At 43.6% G+C, this 19,870-nt stretch overlaps 1 protein-coding gene across 1 annotated transcript in view; it reads left to right on the top strand.

The window, feature by feature from the left end:
* SH3BGRL (SH3 domain binding glutamate rich protein like) overlaps positions 1 to 18,559 on the top strand; it is a 71,431-nt gene extending 52,872 nt beyond the window's left edge. Inside the window, exons 3-4 of the mRNA XM_008166532.4 lie at positions 4,098 to 4,178; positions 13,558 to 18,559. Coding sequence (XP_008164754.1) covers positions 4,098 to 4,178; positions 13,558 to 13,590 — 114 coding nt within the window. The 3' untranslated portion in view covers positions 13,591 to 18,559. The remainder of the gene's footprint in view (positions 1 to 4,097; positions 4,179 to 13,557) is intronic.
* The last annotated feature ends 1,311 nt before the right edge of the window (positions 18,560 to 19,870 follow it).

Here is a 19,870-nt window from a genome sequence, read left to right as displayed (position 1 = left end):
AAGCAGGACCAGTCCCCAACTAAATCATCCCAGCCAGGACTTTGTCAAACCTGACTTAATTATTTTTGTTTCCCTCCACTGGACTCTTTCCAATTTTTCCACATCCTTCTTGTAGTGTGGGGCCCAAAACTGGACACAGTACTCCAGATGAGGCCTCACCAATGTCGAACAGAGGGGAATGATCATGTCCCTCAATCTGCTGGCAATGCTCCTACTTATACAGCCCAAAATGCTATTAGCCTTCAAGGGCACACTGCCAACTCGTATCCAGCTTCTCGTCCACTGTAACCCCTAGGTCCTTTTTTGCAGAACTGCTGCCTAGCCATTCGGTCCCTAGTCTGTAGCAGTGCATGGGCTTCTTCCGTCCTAACTGCAGGACTCTGCACTTGTCCTTGTTGAACCTAATCAGATTTCTTTTGGCCCAATCCTCTAATTTGTCTAGGTCCCTCTGTATGCTATCCCTACCCTCCAGGATATCTACCACACCTCCCAGTATAGTGTCATCTGCAAACTTGCTGAGGGTGCAATCCATGCCATCCTCCAGATCATTAATGAAGATATTGAACAAAACCGGCCCCAGGACCGACCCTTGGGGCACTCCGCTTGATACCGGCTGCCAAGTAGACATGGAGCCATTGATCACTACCCGTTGAGCCTGACGATCTAGCCAGATTTCTATTCACCTTATGGACCATTCATCAGCCCATACTACTTAAACTTGCTGGCAAGAATACTGTGGGAGACCGTATCAAAAGCTTTGCTAAAGTAAAGGAATAACACATCCTCTGCTTTCCCTCATCCACAGAGCCGGTATCTTGTCATAGAAGGCAATTAGGTTAGTCAGGCATGACTTGTCCTTGGTGAATCCATGCTAATTGTTCCCGATCACTTTCCTCTCCTCTAAGTGCTTCAGAATTGATTCCTTGAGGACCTGCTCCATGATTTTTCCAGGGACTGAGATGAGGCTGACTGGCCTGTAGTTCCCTGGATTCTCCTCCTTCCCTTTTTTAAAGATGGGCACTCTGTTAGCCTTTTTCTAGTCATCCGGGAGCTCCCCGGATCACCATGAGTTTTCAAAGATAATGGCCAATGGCTCTGCAATCACATCTGCCAACTCCTTTAGCACCCTCGGATGCAGTGCATCCGGCCCCATGGACTTGTGCTCGTCCAGCTTTTCTAAATAGTCCTGAACCACTTCTTTCTCCACAGGAGGTCACCTCCTCCCCATGCTGTGCTGCCCAGTGCAGTAGTCTGGGAGCTGACCTTGTTTGTGAAGACAAAGGCAAAAAAAAGAATTGAGTACATTAGCTTTTTCCACATCTTCTGTCACTAGGTTGCCTCCCTCGTTCAGTAAGAGGCCCACACTTTTTCCTTGACTTTCTTCTTGTTGCTAACATACCTGAAGAAACCTTTCTTGTTACTCTTAACATCCCTTGCTAGCTACAACTCCAAATGTGATTTGGCCTTCCTGATTTCACTCCTGCCTGCCTGAACAGTATTTTTATACACCTCCCTGGCCATTTGTCCAATCTTCCACTTCTTGTAAGCTGCTTTTTTGTGTTTAAGATCAGCAAGGATTTCACTGTTTAGTAAATATGGCAGACGACCAGCTTGGCTATTCTTACTACACATCGGGATGGTTTGTTCCTGCAACCTCAATAAGGATTCTTTAAAATACAGCCAGCTCTCCTGGACTCCTTTCCCCCTCATGTTGTTCTCTCAGGGGATCCTGCTCATCAGTTCCCTGAGGGAGTCAAAGTCTGCTTTTCTGAAGTCTAGGGTCCGTATTCTGCTGCTCTCCTTTCTTCCTTGTGTCAGGATCCTGAACTCGACCATCTCATGGTCACTGCCTCCCAGGTTCCCATCCACTTTTGCTTCCCCTACTAATTCTTCCCGGTTTGTAAGCAGCAGGTCAGGAAGAGCTCTGCCCCTAGTTGGTTCCTCCAGCACTTGCACCAGGACATTGTCCCCTACACTTTCCAAAAACTTCCTGGATTGTCTGTGCACCGCTGAATTGCTCTCCCAGCAGATATCAGGGTGACTGAAGTCTCCCATGAGAACCAGGGCTTGTGATCTAGTCACTTCTGTTAGTTGCCAGAAGAAAGCCTCGTCCGCCTCATCCCCCCCTGGTCTGGTGGTCTATAGCAGACTCCCACCACGACATCACCCTTGTTGTTCACACTTCTAAACTGTGACTATAAACTCTATGCATCAATAACTTGCCATGCAAGGGTCACCCTCTTCTGTAGCTGACAGGGTTGTTTTCCTAGTAGTTGTGCTAGGAATCAGGTTGCTGGACCATACAGAAGCAGGACACTCAAAACACTTGTTATCAAATGACTCCAGTGTGCATTAGCCTAAGGGCTTCAGGGAGGATTTAACAAATCTGTACACATTATTTAAAAAACTAAAACCTGAAAGTTACACGTTCAAATTTAACAACAATCGAACATCTCCGATCTCCAGTTCACACAAACTGGCAGTTCCTTGTTTTGCCCTCTCTTCCCAACTGCCACAGAGCCTCACGGGATATTGCTCCTGACCACAGCATTCCCCTGCAGATTCCAGTCTACAGCATTCTGATTCAGCTAATTTCTCATGCTTCTGCCTGTAGATGGAGGGGCGTGTGAAACAGCCTGCCCTCAATGGCAGCTTCCTCACTAACTTCAACCCACTACTCAGCCTTCTTCGTATTACTGGCATTCCTCAGCTAGATGGTTCGCCAGGATTCTTGCATCAAAAGCATGCCCATCAGACGCAGAGAAAACCAGTGTTACAGCTTCAGTGAAAAGGGGGAGAAAGGGTAGGAAAAAAGCCTACATTAGGTCTGTAATGTGACTTTGGAAATCGGAGCTAGGGATGTGTGTGGTAATCAAAATGACGGGTGGCTTATGCAAGTCTCCTAAGCATGATTAGCCAGTATTTCGCAACTGTTTGTCAAAACCAGTTTCATTGTGTAGCTCTTTCCACACTTATCAGAGCCATGAGCATAGAGTCTCTGTGCTCAGGGCAGACTTGCATTCTCTGTGTTAGAAAATATACAGAAAGCAGGGTGTGTGTGGTGGTGGTTTCTCCCTCATTCTCCACCTCCCCTTTTCTCCCGAGAAGTGGCTGTGTATGTTAGTGTTGCAGTTCTGTAACTTTAATTGAGCACCAAACATTATGAGGCAGAGACCTCTAGTGTTTACTGGGCTAGTGCATTAACTGAGCTTACCTCAAAGCAGTGTGCAAAGGCAGATGTTGGCCTTTGGAGTGAGGAGAACCACTTGCTTTTGTGCATTCACATACACAAAAGCATTGAAAACAATGCCAGTGTAATGGCAAGGCTGTGACTTGAGGATTAGTAACATGAAGAAGTGTTTTTTTAGCTTTTCATTTTCAGATAATAGGTTTGAATCTGACTGAGATTAGTAGCAACACTTTGACATCTCCCGTGATGAAACAAGTTACGGGGCTCAGCTCTGTCCTTGTGGAGAGGCGTCCATGCCACAGCATTTGCTGCCTCCATCTGGCGCAATTATCAACCGTAACAGCAGAGACCAAGGACTGAATTGCCATGAATGTGGTGCTTCCCAGCAGGGCCGGCTCCAGGCACCAGCTTACCAAGCAGGTGCTTGGGGCCGCCACTTCGGAGAGGGGCGGCACATCCAGCTGTTTGGTGGCAATTCGGCGGAGGGTCCCTCACTCCTGCTCGGAGCGAAGGACCTCCCGCTGAATTGCCGCCGCATATTGCGATCGCGGCTTTTTTTTGTTTTGTTTTGTTTTGTTTGGCTGCTTGGGGTGGCCCAAACCCTGGAGCCGGCCCTGCTTCCCAGTCAAAGTCGAGACATACTGGTGAAGCTGTCACTGCTTGTGGTTTACCTGTTGCCATCCTGGCCCCTTTCTCAAGTACTAAAATTTAAATTTACGGATACCAAAATTAGTGCTAGAAATATGAATTGACCTCTGAATTGTGCTTTAGGCCACATAAGTCCTGAAAAGTTTTAGTTTGCTCAGTGTGGGCTTTGGGAGAGGTGTATCGAACTAATACTTTATTATTTTTGGATGGCTCATAATCTCTCTCTCTCTTTCTCCCCCCCCCACCCCCTTCCATGAAGGATTATGAAGCTTTCTTCGAAGCTAGAGAGAATAATGCAGTGTATGCTTTTTTAGGCTTGACTGCTCCTCCTGGTTCAAAGGTAGGTGGTATTCTGTATTGTTTCAGATTAACATATACAACTTGTATTTACACTCTTCTAACAGGGTGGCTGACCCTGTTTATAGGCTAGAGGCCCCGGGGGGGGGGGGGGAGGGGCGGGGGCAGCAAATCCTAGTTACTAGGTCTGTCGATTAATCACAGTTAACTCACACAATTAACTCAAAGAAATTAATCGCAATTAAAAAAATTAATCATGATTAATCACAGTTTAATCGCGCTGTTAAACAATAGAATCACAGTTTTAATATTTAAATATTTTGGGATTTTTTTGGATGTTTGGATGTTTGTTTTCAAATATATTGACTTCAGTTACAACACAAAATACAAAATGTACAGTGCTCACTGTATATTATTTTTATTACAAATATTTGCACTGTAAAAATGATAAACAAAAGAAATAGTATTTTTCAATTCACCTCATACAAGTACTGTAGTGCCATTGCTTTTATCGTGGAAGTGCAACCTACAAATGTAGATTATTTTTTGATTTATAATTGCATTCAAAAACAAAACAATGTAAAACTTTTAGACCCTAGAAGTCCACTCAGTCCTACTTCTTGTTCAGCCAACGGCCAAGACAAACAAGTTTGTTTACATTTATGGGAGATAATGCTTTCCTCTTCTTATTTACAATGTCACCAGTAGGTGAGAACAGGCATTTGCATGGGACTTTTGTAGTCGGCATTGCAAGGTATTTACATGCCAGATATGCTAAACAGTCATATATCCATTCATGCTTCGGCCACCATTCCAGAGGACATGCTTCCATGCTGATGACGCTCGTTAAAAAAATAATGCGTTAATTACATTTGTGACTGAACTCCTTGGGGGAGAATTCTGTGTCACCTTGTGGCGGGGTGACGACTCACCGGCACGGCGCTTCCTGCTGGTTGTCTAGGGAATTAGCTCTTCCCAGCCCGGAGCGCCCTCTGCAGGCCGGTGTCCCACCTGCCGCTGGCCCCATGTCCCTCCCAGCCCCTCTGTCAGGGTCCTGCCCCCAGCAGTAACCCGCAATTTGGGTCTCCCCACCCTGGGGAACCCCCAACTTCCTATCCCCATCTTGCCTCAGTGGCTACTGCCAGTCATTATCTAGCCTCCGCTTCCTGGGGCAGACTGCAGTCTATAAACCACTCATCATTGCCAAGGGGGGTTGGACCAGCTGTCTCTGTCTATATCTGGACTGCCCCTCTGCAGCCCCAGTACCTTTGTGGGCCCTTAACTCGGCCTGCAGCCTGGGGCTTTGCTAGGCTGGAGCTCCCCCGCTCCCTCTGCCCTTCCCCAGCACTGCTCCATCCTATGTACCCTCCTCAGCTTCCCAGGCAGCCACGTCCTTCTCTCACTGAAGCTAGAGAGAGAGTCTTTTTCTGGCCCACAGCTCTCTTATAAGGGCCAGCTGGGCCCCGATTGCACTGGCTATAGCTGTGGCTGCTTTCCCAATCAGCCTAGCTTCTCCGCCACAGCCCTCTCCAGGGCTGCTTTAACCCCTTCAGGGCCGGAACGGGGTGACAACCCCGCTACACCCCTGCTCTGTTTTACCCATATTCTGCCATATATTTCACGTTATAGCAGTCTCGGGTGATGACCCAGCATATTTGTTTTAAGAACACTTCCACTGCGGATTTGACAAAAGAAGGTGCCAATGTGAGACTTCTAATGATAGATACAGCATTTGACCCAAGGTTTAAGAATCTGAAGTACCTTCCAAAATCTGAGAGGGACGAAGTGTGTAACATGCTTTTAGATGTCTTAAAAGAGCAACATTCTGATGCGGAAACTACAGAACCTGAACTACCAAAAAAGAAAATCAATCTTTTGCTGGTGGCATTTAACTCAGATGATGAAAATGAACATGCATTGGTCTGCCTTCTTTTGAATCGTTATCGAGCAAAACCCATTATAGCATGGATGCGTGTCCTCTGGAAAGGTGGTTGAAGCATGAAGGGATGTCTGAATCTTTAGCGCATCTAGCATTAGGGTGACTAGACGTCCCGATTTTTACTTGTTTGTCCCACGTCCCGACCAATGTTTGGTCGAGACACTGGACAAAGAAGCAATTTTTGCCCTCCGCTCTGGCTCCCCACCCCCCGCCCCAACTCCGCTCCCTCCTTCCCCCATTGGATAGCTCCCCAAATCCCCACCCTGGCCCCGCCTCTTCCCCACGCACGCCGCTTGCGCGCCGATCAGCTGTATAGCAACGGCACAAGCGCTGGAGGGAGGCCAGACACCGGCGTGTGTGGCGCGGCCGCCATGAAGATTAAGATAGGGTTACCATATTTCAACAATCAAAAAAGAGGACGGGAGGAGCCCCGCCCCTGTCCTGCCCTAGCCCCGCCCCTGCCCCTTCCACTCCCTCCCACTTCCTGCCCCCTCAGAACCCCCAACCCTCCCCCCACGCCTTGTCCCCTGACTGCCCCCTCCTGGGACCCCTGCCCCTAACTGCCCCCCAGGACTCCACCCCCTACCTAAGCCTCCCTGCTCCTTGTCCCCTGACTGCCCCCTCCTGAGACCTTCCCCACATCCTAACTGGCCCCCTAGGACTCTACCCCCTACCTGTCCCCTGACTGCCCCAACCCTTATCCACACCCCCACCCCCAGACAGACCCCTGGGACTCCCACGCCCCATCCAACCACTCCCCACCCCCTGACAGCCCCCCCCCGAACTCCTGACCCATCCAACCCTCCCCCTGCTCCCTGTCTCTTGACTACCCCCCCCAGAACCTCCCTGCCGCTTCTCTGACCCCCGGCCCCCTTACTGTGCTGCAGAGCAGCACGCTCGGCAGCGGGGGAGGGGAGCAGGGTCGGAGCTCCAGACTGCCGGAGGCCGAGGCGACGGCCGGTGATCTGTGAATGCGGGAGGGGGAGGGAGGGAGAGGAGGGGAGTGGTGTCAAGTTGCAGGAGAGAGGAGGAAGGGCTTTGGCTGCCGGAGCCCCGTGCGAGTGACACCATCCGGCCGGCTGCCCTGTAAGCCCCGCACGCTCTGCATTGGGGGGGGTGAGGGGGGGAGTCCGGACATTGACAAATTCCCCCCGGATGCTATTTTTAACTGAAAAAAGCCGGACATGTCCGGGGGAATCCGGACGGATGGTAACCCTAATTAAGAAGGTGGTGCGGTGCAGCAGCTGCGCATGGAGGCCAGCGGAGGAGGGATGTGTGGAGGGGGGATGGAGGGAGGAGGGTCGGGCAGTTGCTCCGAGTCCTCGCCTCTCTCTTGGCGCGGCGGCTCTGGGGGGTCCGGGGTGCGAGCGCTGTAACCTGAAACCTCCTGCCCGTGAGTGGAGTGGAGGCGGCGGGGGAAGAAGGAAGTGGCTCGGCAGTCCCACACACACCAAGGGGGGAGCGCTCCGGTTTGTTCACTGGAGCTTATGGCAGCTACAGGGTGGGGAAGGGTGGGTCTGTGCCTCCTTTGCAGTGCTCTCCCGTCTCCAGGTGGGTTCTCGCTGCCCCATGCTCTGCGGGCTTCACGGCCCCACCCCCCGGGACTTTGCCTCCTGCACCAGCCTTTGTGTGCGGAGGAGGGACAAGCCCGTGCCGGGAGGGAGGCTGGCTTTTAGGGCAGAAGAGCAGCCAAGTGCTGCATCTCTGATGCAGAGCTGGGGGCCCAGCCAGCGGCTGCAGAGTGTTGCCTGGGGGGGCGCTCTGGCAGCTTTTTTTTTTGCTCCGCCCCTTGGCATCCCCATATTTCATCTTTGGCATCTGGTCACCCTATCTGGCATGTAAATATCTTGTGACGCTGGCTATGACCGTGCCATGTGAACGTCTGTTCTCACTTTCAGGTGACGTAAACAAGAAGGGGGCAGGATTATCTCCTTAAATGTAAACAAACTTGTTTATCTGAGCGATTGACTGAACAAGTAGTAGGACTGAGTGGACTTGTAGGCTCTAAAGTTTTACATTTTTACTTTTGAATGCAGGTTTTTTGTACCTAATTCTACATTTTTAAGTTCGACTTTCATGATAAAGAGATTTGACTACAGTACTTGTAATGGGGGAATTGAAAAATACTATTTTTTTTGTTTTTTTTTACATTGCAAATATTTGTAATAAAAAATAAATAGAAAGTGAGCACTGTACATTTTGTATTCTGTTGTAAGTGAAATCAATATATTTGAAAATGTAGAAAACATCCAAAAATATTTAATTAAACGGTGGTATTATTGTTTAACAGCATGATTAGTCATTTATTTGCACAATTAATCATGATTAATTTTTTTAATCACTTGACAGCCCTACTAATTACTAAATAGGCATACTTCAGAAGGGATGAGATGATTCCCTTGTAAAGTGCAGCAGGACACTGCAGGGAGTGGGGAGTGTTTGAGGAGGCAGAACTGAAGGAAGCTATGGCAGAGGAAATGCAATGAGCCAGAAGCTCTTACAGGAAACCCTTTGCTAGTGGGGAAAAGTTTGGGCCTGGAAGTCAGAGGGCTAGGGAGAGCAGACGCCAGAGAAGTATGGGGAGTTGCCCCAGCAATGAAGGATTGGGCGTGGCTTGCTAAAGCAGGAAAGTTCCAGAGACACCTGGGGAGTTTTGAGACAGTACCTAAGAGAGGAGGTGCTGTACTTAGTTTAAGGCTATAGATAGATTTTTTGTGTCTGTTTATTTTGAATGTCATGCCCATGAAACCAGACCCTAAGGAGGGGTATTTCTGAACAGACAGAATCCTTTTGTGAGTCATTGAGAGGAAACTGAGGCAGACTACCTGTAGTGTGTAGCAACCTACAGGTCACAAAGGGGTACTAGCGAAGCAGCAAGCCTGTTCATAGCTCTCTTGTCCTTCTCCAGTCACAACAGGTAATATCATGTTTTGTCTGTTAATGTGTTGTGGTTGCTGTGTGTATGTATTCCAGTGGATCTGACATTCACTTTCTAAAGAGTTTTGCTTTGAGCATGGGTGTTACTGCTCCATTTATTTGGAGGATGCAGCATTCACCAACCCCTCCCCTTGTCCCCCACCCCTCCACCCCTCTACCATGAGACCAGGATGATTCAGTGTGCAGACTTGTTACTGTAATAGTTGACATTGGTTTTCACGGTGGCCCCAATCCTGATTCCATTTAAGTTAATGGCAAAGCCCCTGTTGACTGAAATAGGAGCTAGATCAGGCCCTGCATTAGTATTTGATGTCTCCTGACTTTGGACAGTGTCTTCTGTACAGACCCATAGGCAGACACAATCCCTGCTCAGAGGAACTTCCATTCTGGTACATTTCACTAGAAATCCTGGGAAAAAGAAATTGAAAGAGAGGCCCCAAAAAAAGAGAAATTCAAATTCACTAAGATTTTGCAATGGAACATGTCTTGAATATGCTGCTCAGGTTTTTTGCAACCGATTTGCCATAGATAGCTCAATCTTAGAATGTTCTTTTCTTCCACACCCTCCATTACCTGAAGCTGTGTCTTTTCTTTACCATTTATAAAGTGGGTTGCTGTAATACAGATCCACCAAACTGAATTCCTCTCTTGATTTTGATGCGATAGGACATGAATGCTTTATGCATTTTACTGGCGGTCATTAGGATCCCTGAGTCACTGTTCAGGTTTTCAATACCAGCCTTTTTGTTCACATGGATAAACTTTATTTATTTAAGAATTAGGAGGCGACCTGAAACGCTCCATTCTGCATACATTTCATCCAGACACCTGAGCTAAGATAGTCTGTGAGCCGTTAGTATTAACAGGTGCAGTTGCAGGTCAGGTTGAGGCTCAAAATTCTGGGGGCCAGATTAATCTCCTGAGGTAACTCCATTGATATCAGTGGAGTTACACTAGTGATGAATATGGCCCATTCTTTCTGTGTCTCAGATCTACAAAGTTCAAGAGTAACAAAAGACAGTGGTACATGCCCATATTAATGTTTAATGGGGTCAAAAGGCCAATTGCACACAATGCAATACTTATTTAAATTCCATAGGGATATTTTAAATGCACCCATGTCAGGTTTTGGGAGCATCTGCAGAATATTGAACAGAATCTGTACAAATTGGACAAATGCACAAAAACTAGCCCCAATCACTCATACCTGCAGTCACTTTTTGCTCACGCAAAAAAATCTCTGGGGGCAAATCCTAGCCCCAGCCTTCCAGGTATTGAGGTCCTTGCGTGCAGTGCAACCAGTGCATTTCTACTACGTAGGAGGGCCCAATTTATAGAGCAAAGACTTCGGCTTTGTGAGCGATGTCATTCACAGAGCTTTTGGGAGCAAGCCAGACCAGGAGCTGCTGCAGTAGGAGCTGTGGAGCAGCCCCACAGCTGTGGCAAGAGAATTCCTACCCACCCACATACACACCGTGTGCTCAGGATTCTCGCCGCACACAGCCTGCCGACTTGGGCTCCGCACTCGATGTTCCCCCAAAGGAGTTCAGTCAGACTGAAAGACAAAAGCATGCTGGGTCAGATTCTGTTCTGCTCCAGCCACGCAGCCCCACTGAAGTCAGTGAATTGTATATCTATCAATAGAAGCAGATTGCTCAATCGGAGTCTGATCCTGGAAGGTGCTGAGCATGCTCCCCTCCCACTGAAGTCAGTGGGGTTCAGTGGGACGGGTGGGCACTGAGAGGGCTGGATCCTGTAAGGGGCTATCACTGATGTCCCATGTAGAAACATCACAGCTGACATAACCAACTTGATTAATTCTTTGACCGACACTTAATAACTGCAGTGAAGGAAAACCCACTTTCCAGGTGGGTGCGGCCATTTGTCAGCCTGATTAAGGGTGACTGGAAGGAAAAGATCATTGTAAAAAAGAGAAACAGGTGCAGTAGCATTATTTATTTAATCCCTATATTGCCTTCTAAGTTTTAGGGGACCATTTAGTAAATGGGAGATAACCCTATACTATGTGACTTGTACCCACAGAGATCTATTACTTTTGCTATCAGCTTAATTTCTGGCAAGTGTGCTCCCACTAAATGCTAGCAGATCAAACTGATTGGCTGTTAGTTAAAATGAGAAATTTACCTTAAAATGTTTGGATATCAGTGTATGGCAGATAAGAAAAACATCCTTGCAGCTGGAGGGACCATGCTTGGCTATATTATATAATAGCTATCTACATAATCCCTTTGAACAGTGTTATGTAAAATGGAAGGAGGTATCAGAGCAGCTGCGTACCACACATCTGGGAGAGAGGAGTTTTGACAGCACGCCCTCTGTGTTCCATGAGAGGTTCAGAGAATTTGTTTGACAGCAGTACAGAGGTGTTATGTAAAGTGAATAGCATTAGGAGCCAAGCCTCTACAACATTATTAGAGATACAAATAGCTATTTATTGAGCATCAATTGTTTGTTCAATGCTCTGCACACTTGGGGGGAAATACATGATCCTATAGATAACACTGGAATAAAGTAAATACAGACAGCTTGATACATTAATTGTCCAGGCTTCAAGGGATGCTGGTCTCTTCCATGCATGCATGGCTTGAGGAGTTAAAGCTTATGACTCATTGTTTTTTAAGGGCTGACAGTATGCTCAGTGAAAGGTGTCATGGGAGAAATTAGCTTTAAGGAAGGATTTGAAAGGGGAGAGTAGCAAGGGGCCCGATCCTCTGAAGATCTGAGCCCTTCGTAAATATCTTGCAGCATTGGGTCTGAGAAAGGGGAGGAAGTTGATTGACCTTTGAGAGAAAGAGGGCAATGTGTTTACTATGGAGTGCACTTTGTGATGGGAGGGGTGTTCTGAGTTCCCTGCTCCCAAAGGCCTGGACTGTGGTGCCTTTCCCTCAGGCATAGCGGGCTGGCATCTGGCCAGAGGGAGCTACTAGAAGCTGACAAGAAGCACAACGCCTTTCATCAGTTCCATGCTGCCGTGTGAGATACTGCTACTCTCTGGAAAACATGGGGCATCTTTTTCCTGCCCTGTCCTATTGCCCCTCTTTCCTCTCTGCTCCTTTCTCACCCTCCTTCTCTGCCACCTCCCCATTGAATAAACTTTGTGTGGATGCCTCCCATACCACCAGGTGATTGATGCTCTGCCATCAGAGCAGAGTACAGATTACAGGGAGTATAGGAGACCTGAATCAGTGGTGCAGAGCTACCCGCTGTTCCCACGCTCTTGAATTTAAAGGGAGTAAGATATGTTACACAGGCAAATGGCCAAAAAGCAACAACAACCAGAATCATCCACCAATTCTAAGATAACGGAAATATGCAGGGCACGTACTCCCCTTTGGCTGAGGTCATTCACGGTGCCTCTTTTCTTCTCCTTCACGTGAGGAGTTTTGTAAAAATTTTGCATAATTTCCCTTTTCTGAGTATCGATTTACTTATATTGCATATTTGTAAAACAGACATAACTGTTCACGCTCATGATGTAGTGCCGGAGTTTCAAAAGAGCTCTGCTCCCATTTAAGCACCAAAATAAATGGCCGGATTTTCAAAAAAGCTCAGCACATTGTGTGATGGTCTCTTTTTGAAATTTTGTCCCACAGTGGAAGATCCTGAGTGCTGAGCTCTTGGCAATCTGGCCCTTAGCGTGAAGACACTTACAGTGGACCTAGTTAGCATTAAAATCGAATTAAATTTAATCTTCATTTTTATTAAGAATTAAGGACAATAGCAAAAGTGATTTTGAGAAAAGTAAGTCTCCTTTTGCTTTCCCTCCATTTTGTCAATCTATTCCCTTTCCTTCTGAAAACTGAAGACCAGAAGGTGTGGGGTATTTTTTTTTTTAACCATTTCTTCTGAAAATTCTCATTACTAAGCAATTCTAGAGCTTAGTTGACATGTCTGTTACATTGTTTCTGTTATGACAAAGTTAATTAGCCACTTCTCACTGCATTATAGTATTAATTTAGATGGTAGATTAAATCTCTCCAAGAACCTGTTTTATATTTCCATAGTGAAATTGCTTCATGCTTTTTTATACAAAGTTCCCCCCTCCCCCATCTTACCTAGCAGTCATGCTTCAAAAAGTCTGTCATTCTCTAGGCTTTAACAATGGTTTAATCATTTTTTTGTAGCCTAACATGAATAATGAAAGAAAATATTAAATCTGATTGTTTACTTTTAACACACTGTTTGGATAGCAAACATGACCTATCATGGTCTGGAAAACCTAGCAGCTAGTGGAGAGAACATGCATTCTTTGGTTACACCTGCAACTCCCATTTGAATTCAGTGGAAGTTGAGGATACTTAGCACTTTAGGGGAGTGGGCCCTTATCAATGTATGGCAGGACCTTGCCCCAGAGAAGTAAATGGGAGATCTTCATTTGACTTGAAGGCTCAGGGCAACTTGCTTTTTTTGGCTATGTATCACTGGAATTTTTTTATCATGTAGTACAGATGTCCACTCGTAACAAAAAATATACAGATTGTTACCTTTGATAAAGTACTTATTAATCTTTATTTTATTATTTCAGGAAGCTGAAGCATTGGCGAAGCAGCAAGCATGAATTTCAACTGCCTTAAATGTTCTGTAAACGGAACTTCCACAGCTTTTTATAAAATAGAAAATTGTCTCTGCTTCAAGAAAAATAGATTTAATTTCTAACATTTTGATTGGTGCTTGCAGCATCCACGGTACATGAATATAAATTTGAACACGGTGAATATGGGAACATTAGGGTAGAGAGCATGGAAGACACTATTGCAAAGTTGGAAGCATAGGTAACTGAATCAATTAGAAATGATTGATTTTAAAGTGGTTTAAACTATGTCTGGGCAATTTATCCATTTTTGTAAACTTAAAGAAAACCTATTTTAGTACTAATTATGCAGATAAACTTACACCTAAAGATCCAGCTATTTAAACATAGGAGAAAACGAGCAACAACATAAAACCTTATCAAATAACTCTAGTGCCTGAATTGCCTCAAATGTTCTTGAACAATACAAAAATACAGTAACTTCTCAATGTCTTTTTAAATTGTGGCTTAAAATGAAATTCTAAGTGTTGTGTAGCGTAGTAACCATTGTAATCGCTTATGGAAATTATGACATTTGTTCTTTTGTAGAATGAAGATTTAAAATTGTATTGTAACACATTGTACAGATCTTAACAATTTTTTCCCCATGTATTTCTCATTTAAGCGACCAATGTGGGGGGCCTTTTCCACAAAAAAGAGATTGAGCAGTGGATAACATTTCCATTGGCACGTTCACCACATAGCTCTCTAACCATGACTTGATTACATGTTTGTGTGCTAGATTTAGTGCACTTCAATGAAATACAGTATGGACTAATTCCTAGGCAGTATCACAAATAAGCCAAAATGGCCAGAAATGGCATTTCCTTACACGTGTAAGAGCTAAAGCCTTTAATGTAATATTCTACAAGGTCACATTGTTTATAGTTTTAGGCATTTGGTTGCATGTTCTAGAGGTTACTAGTTGCATATAGTAGTTTTTCATATGGGGATCTAAAAGTAAATGTTTGAGTTGTAACAAGTATTGTAATTGAGTGGGGGGGGGGGTTCTTTCAAGTTTTAAGTTGATTTGTATTGCCATGGAATTAGTGAATCCTATTAAAGAACAGCATTCTGTATCAGTGAATTCACCAAGTGCAATGTTAACCCATTCCATGCCTTAGGTATACATCAGTTATTTGGCAAAGGGGAATTCACGTAACCTGCATATTATGGCCATCCACTGGAAAATCATGAAGACTGATTTAAAATCCTAATCATAGGTGCACCTGATGTGGTAAGGAGTAGTTTTAAAATTTACATGTGTGATTTTTAAATATCTTGCACAGTATAAACCACTCTTACTTCCTGAATGCATCGACACCATAAATCCTGTAGTTGCGGGGGCATTCTACAAGCACAGCACAGCACACAAATTTTATTTTCATCTGCTTTATAACATAGAAACAGGTGGTATAGATCAGTAAAAGACTTATAAAGGTTTTATGCCACTTGCAAACTGTAGCATATCATGGCCATTCAGTTACTTATACTGATGCAATAAAAGTTATGTAGTGCTTTAAAATGCTTGCTGAGACATTTATAATTCTAAGATCCAAAATTAGTGACAGGATAGAAGTAAAGACTTAATTATACTCTACAACAGAATAATTAAATATTTTCCTCTTGCCAACATATTTCTTTTGGGCTCTGCATTTCCCCAGCTGCAAGAAGTGTCTTCATCAACTACTAAATAAGTAGCAGAGAAATGTTTTTCCTTGCACAGTTGTGAGAGCAGTTTGGCTCCCACACAGTGAATGGCAAAATCCCCATAGATTTCAGCATGAGCAGGACTGGGCCTGTAATGGTGTTTGGAACCTAGCTAGTTACATTAGCATTTAGTCCATGGTTTTTCTAATTTTGAGCCTGGGAATAGACATTTTGTAGTTTCTGCTTACAGATGCCTGACCCTTGTCCCTGTGTATATGAAAGTAGGACAGTTAAAAGTTGCCTAATCTTCAGGATGAACCCATAGCATATTTTGTGCTTTCTCTCTAGAAGGCTTACTATTAATTGCTGGGGAGGGGAGGAGACTATTATTGGGTTTTTTATTTTTGTTGTTTTAAATCAAGTGTCTGCCTTTCATGATTCAGCATGACTTAGTCTTTTTATATAAGATCTCTGGTATTATTGGCAGTATCTCTTCTATCCCTAGACCTACTAGATGCGTTTGAGGAAATGAATAAGAATATTGAAAGGAGTTTTGTGAAGAAAATGGAATTTGACACACAGGTTGCTATACTCCTGCTGATTCGCTGTGTTTCCTGTGTAAACAAAATGTGGCATTACTTTTTGTGAATTGCATCCATTATTTGAAGAAGCTATAACTGAAAATTATTGCCAAATTTTGTCAGCTCAGTGACACAAAACATTCTGAAACAAGGTCATCTCTATTTCTGATCTTTGAGAAAGTTGCCAAGTTTTAAGAAAGCAATGTCCATTCCCCCTTCCAGACCCTCTTCTTTGCCAGATGGTAACACTCAAACTGCATCTGCATTCCTGAGGAAGCAGTATGAAGACAGGGATTGGCTTATTTTTTCTGGTGTCTGGGGGACAAAGCATGAACATAAACTGAAAAATATCTAAGTGGTCTGTTCTTGTTTTGGCCTGTATGTAGAACTCACAGTAGTATTAATGTAGATTTCATGCATGTGTTTAGGAGTGACAGAGGTGAGAATATACCTGTGTGGTGTTCTCAACATATTGGTTCTGTGGTTCACATTACTATGTTTTTAGGTCAAACATGGATGTTGCTTCTTAAGAAGAACTTGTTCATTTCTTCTTGCCCCTTTCTTTTTTTCTGTATAGAAGGTAAGGTGATGAGGCATCAAACTCTCTTTCTTACTAATTATTGATGTATCATTCCAATAAAATTGTTTTAGAATGTTTTTTCATTATATTAGTTTGATTTTTGTTGGGTGTTTTTGGCTTGGTATTTTCAGTGTTGGAAAGGATCCTTTTTGTTTAGCTTGCAAAGCAAATCTGAGTATATTCAACCAAAAGAGTTGCTTTAAAATTTCAGTATCTGTAGCAGCCACAAAATTAATGCAGTGAATACATTCCCCTTCCCTCCCCCCGATTACTATTAATTCATGTTAATAGTTTCGTGCCCTGTTGCTGGAATTAAGCTTATTAGTCTCATCGATGTATTCACACCACTTAAATGATCTGTGTTAGAAAATGTGTGTCAAATATAGTTTTTACCCCACATCTACACTCCCTCCTCAAACTGATGTTGAATCTAATTGATCTAGATCCCTGGTTCTCAACCAGGGGTACGCGTACCCCTCGAGGTACGCAGATTTTCAAGGGGGTACATAAGCTCATGTAGATATTTGCCAAGTTTTACAACAGGCTATATAAAAAGCACTAGCGAAGTCAGTACAAACTAAAATTTCATACAATGACTTGTTTATACTGCTCTGTATATTGAAATATAAGTACAATATTTACATTCCAATTGATTTATTAATTATATGGTAAAAGTGAGTGTGTCAGCAATGTTTCAGTAATAGTGTGCTGTTACACTTTTGTCTTTTTATGTCTGATTTTGTAAGCAAGTAGTTTTTAAGTGAGGTGAATCTTGGGACGTTATGCAAGACAAATGAGACTCCTGAAAGGGGTACAGTAGCCTGGAAAGGTTGAGCACCACTGATCTAGAGTGTATGGATAAGTTAACCGGCTTCACCTTTTGTAGTAAAGCTTGTTAGACAACCTAGCCTGCTTTGCCACAGTGGATATTGAACTCGGTTGAACCTATCTATAAGGGTGGGACATGTTCATACTTGTTGCAGGAGGGACAGTGGGTCACATGTTTGATGTTACATTAAACTAAAACATAGTTCATTTTTGTAATATGGCAATTGCTGCAGTGATACTAAGTAGGTGGGACAGAAATCTAACATTCACCTTTATTTAGAGGTTCTGTATTTATATCAGCTCTGTAAGATAATAAAAAAATTATTTGTCTTGGGGCCCAATCCTCCTATCTGTATACATGTGAAAGTCCTGTTGAGTTCAGTGGCAGTTTTGAGTTTGAATCTGACAAGATCAGGCTATATAGATGCAGCTTCAGAATGAAGTTCCCTGGTAAAAGAACCCTCCTTCAAGCAGATCAGGAAACAACATATTAAGGGCCTGGTCCTGCAATCCTTACTTATGTGAGTAACCCTGATTCATAAAAGAGAGCTAATAGGAGTCAGGATTTCCAGGATTGAGTCCTAACTCACTGCAGTTCTAATATCTGATCTGGCTGGTTGATTCAGTAGCCAAATAATAGCTCTCAGAGGGTCTATGTGCTTTGCATGTTCAGTTATTAAACCAGCTAGCAATCTTTCTACATGATGCTATAGAAGCACTAAACTGAATTCCCAACCATAAATTGTACTGTACATTGTCACAAGAATTCCAGACTCTATTCACGTGTTTTCAGTTGAACTATTATTTGTATGTGTGTGTTTAGGTTTTTAAAGAATGTTTTTGAATGAGGAAAGGGCATATTTACTACCTATTTATAGGATGAACTTTTTTCTTGTTTCTAAAACAGAATAAAGCAGAATTGGGAGCAGTTATCACAGTTACTGTCATGTCTTTGAATAGTGTCTTAGTTCTGTTGTATCTTCCACTCTCACTTGCCATTATTTGGTATTTTAATAAATGGTCCATAATGTCATCTAGGAAGTGTCTTTTGTGGTCTCTCATCACAATGAATCCCATTTGCTTTTACCTTATATGTTTCACTTATATAACACAGATTCATTTCATGTTTTGTTTACTGTTTTAAAAATTTAGTCTTAAAAGCAAAGAATATTGTTACTCAGAAATGCAAAGCTCTTCAATAAAAAATGAATTCCAAAAATCTGCAATAAAAACTGCATGTCTGCATTTAATGTTTACTTAACTTGCTGTTTCAGGTTACAGTGGTGTGCACTGTAATAATAAATTTTTACTATACACAGTTCTGTTCATTTTTTTTTTCCATATTTTGTTGTTGAAGCATTTCAGTGTCATGTACTCATTACTCAGTTATTTGGAAATATACTGGGAACTGGAATGCCTCTGCAGTGTTTATTGCTAATTTAATCCATGTTTAACTTGGATGTAGAGGAGCCCTTGCTAGCAATTTATTAGGGGTTATGAATTTTGTGGCTATGGTTTCACTGCAGAGTTAACTTAAGTTATCTACACTCAAGTTACTTCTCTCAAGTTAGTCTACTTTGAGTGAAAGTGGTCACTCTGCAAAATAACAGTTGAGCTGCTGTGTCCACACTGGCGCTGCAGTCCCTCGGGTGTTGCACTAAGACTTCTGGGGGAATATCCCAGAGTCTTTCAGTAAACTGAGCTGGTCTATGAATACTTTCCCAGTGAAGTGTGGGAGAACTTGTCTGTCATTTCTGGGTACACTTGGGGTACAGTGGGAAAGCATTGGAGGACTAGTAGCACTCCAGTGGAAGCAGCCTGTATCCACACTACACAGTGGCTATGTTAGCAGCTGAGCAGTACTAACTTAAGCTTTAGACTACAATCCTCTTTATAACAGAAGACAGTTATCAGATTCCCCCATCACTCTTCTTTTCTCAAGATTTAACATGCCAAGGGTTTTTTTAACTTTCCTCCCAGGACAAGATTTCTAAACCTTTTATCATTTTTGTTACTCTGCTCCAGTTTCTAATTTGTCCACATCTTTCCTGAATTGGACACAGTACCCCCACTGAAGCCTCACCCATGCCACTTTGACAATTAAATTACCTCCTGTCGTACTTACAACACTCCTGTTTATACAGGGGGTAGCTATGTTAGTCTGTATCCACAAAAACAACAGGGAGTCTGGTGGCACCTTAAAGACTGACAGATTTATTTGGGTATAAGCTTTCGTGGGTAAAAAACCCATTTCTTCAGATGTATGGAGTGAAAATTACAGAAGCAGGCATTATTACACAGTATAATAATGCCTGCTTCTGTAATTTTCACTCCATGCAGCTGAGGAAGTGGGTTTTTTACCCACGAAAGCTTATGCCCAAATAAATCTGTTAGTCTTTAAGATGCCACTGAACTCCCTGGTGTTTTTGTGGATACAGCTCATGTTAGCCTTCTCTGCAACTGCATCATATTGACTCAATTGGTGATCCACTCTAGCTCCCAGATCCTTTTCAGCAGTACTACCACCTAGTCAATTATTCCCAATTTTGTAGTTATGCGTTTGATTTTTCCTTCCTAAGTGAAACACTGTGCACTTATCTTTATTGATTTCCATCTTCTTGATTTCAGA

The sequence above is a fragment of the Chrysemys picta genome, chromosome 9 (assembly GCF_011386835.1).
Source record: "Chrysemys picta bellii isolate R12L10 chromosome 9, ASM1138683v2, whole genome shotgun sequence".
Lineage (NCBI taxonomy): Eukaryota > Metazoa > Chordata > Testudines > Emydidae > Chrysemys > Chrysemys picta.
The sequence above is the reverse complement of the archived record's forward strand: the minus strand, read 5'-3'. Positions and strand labels throughout refer to the sequence as shown.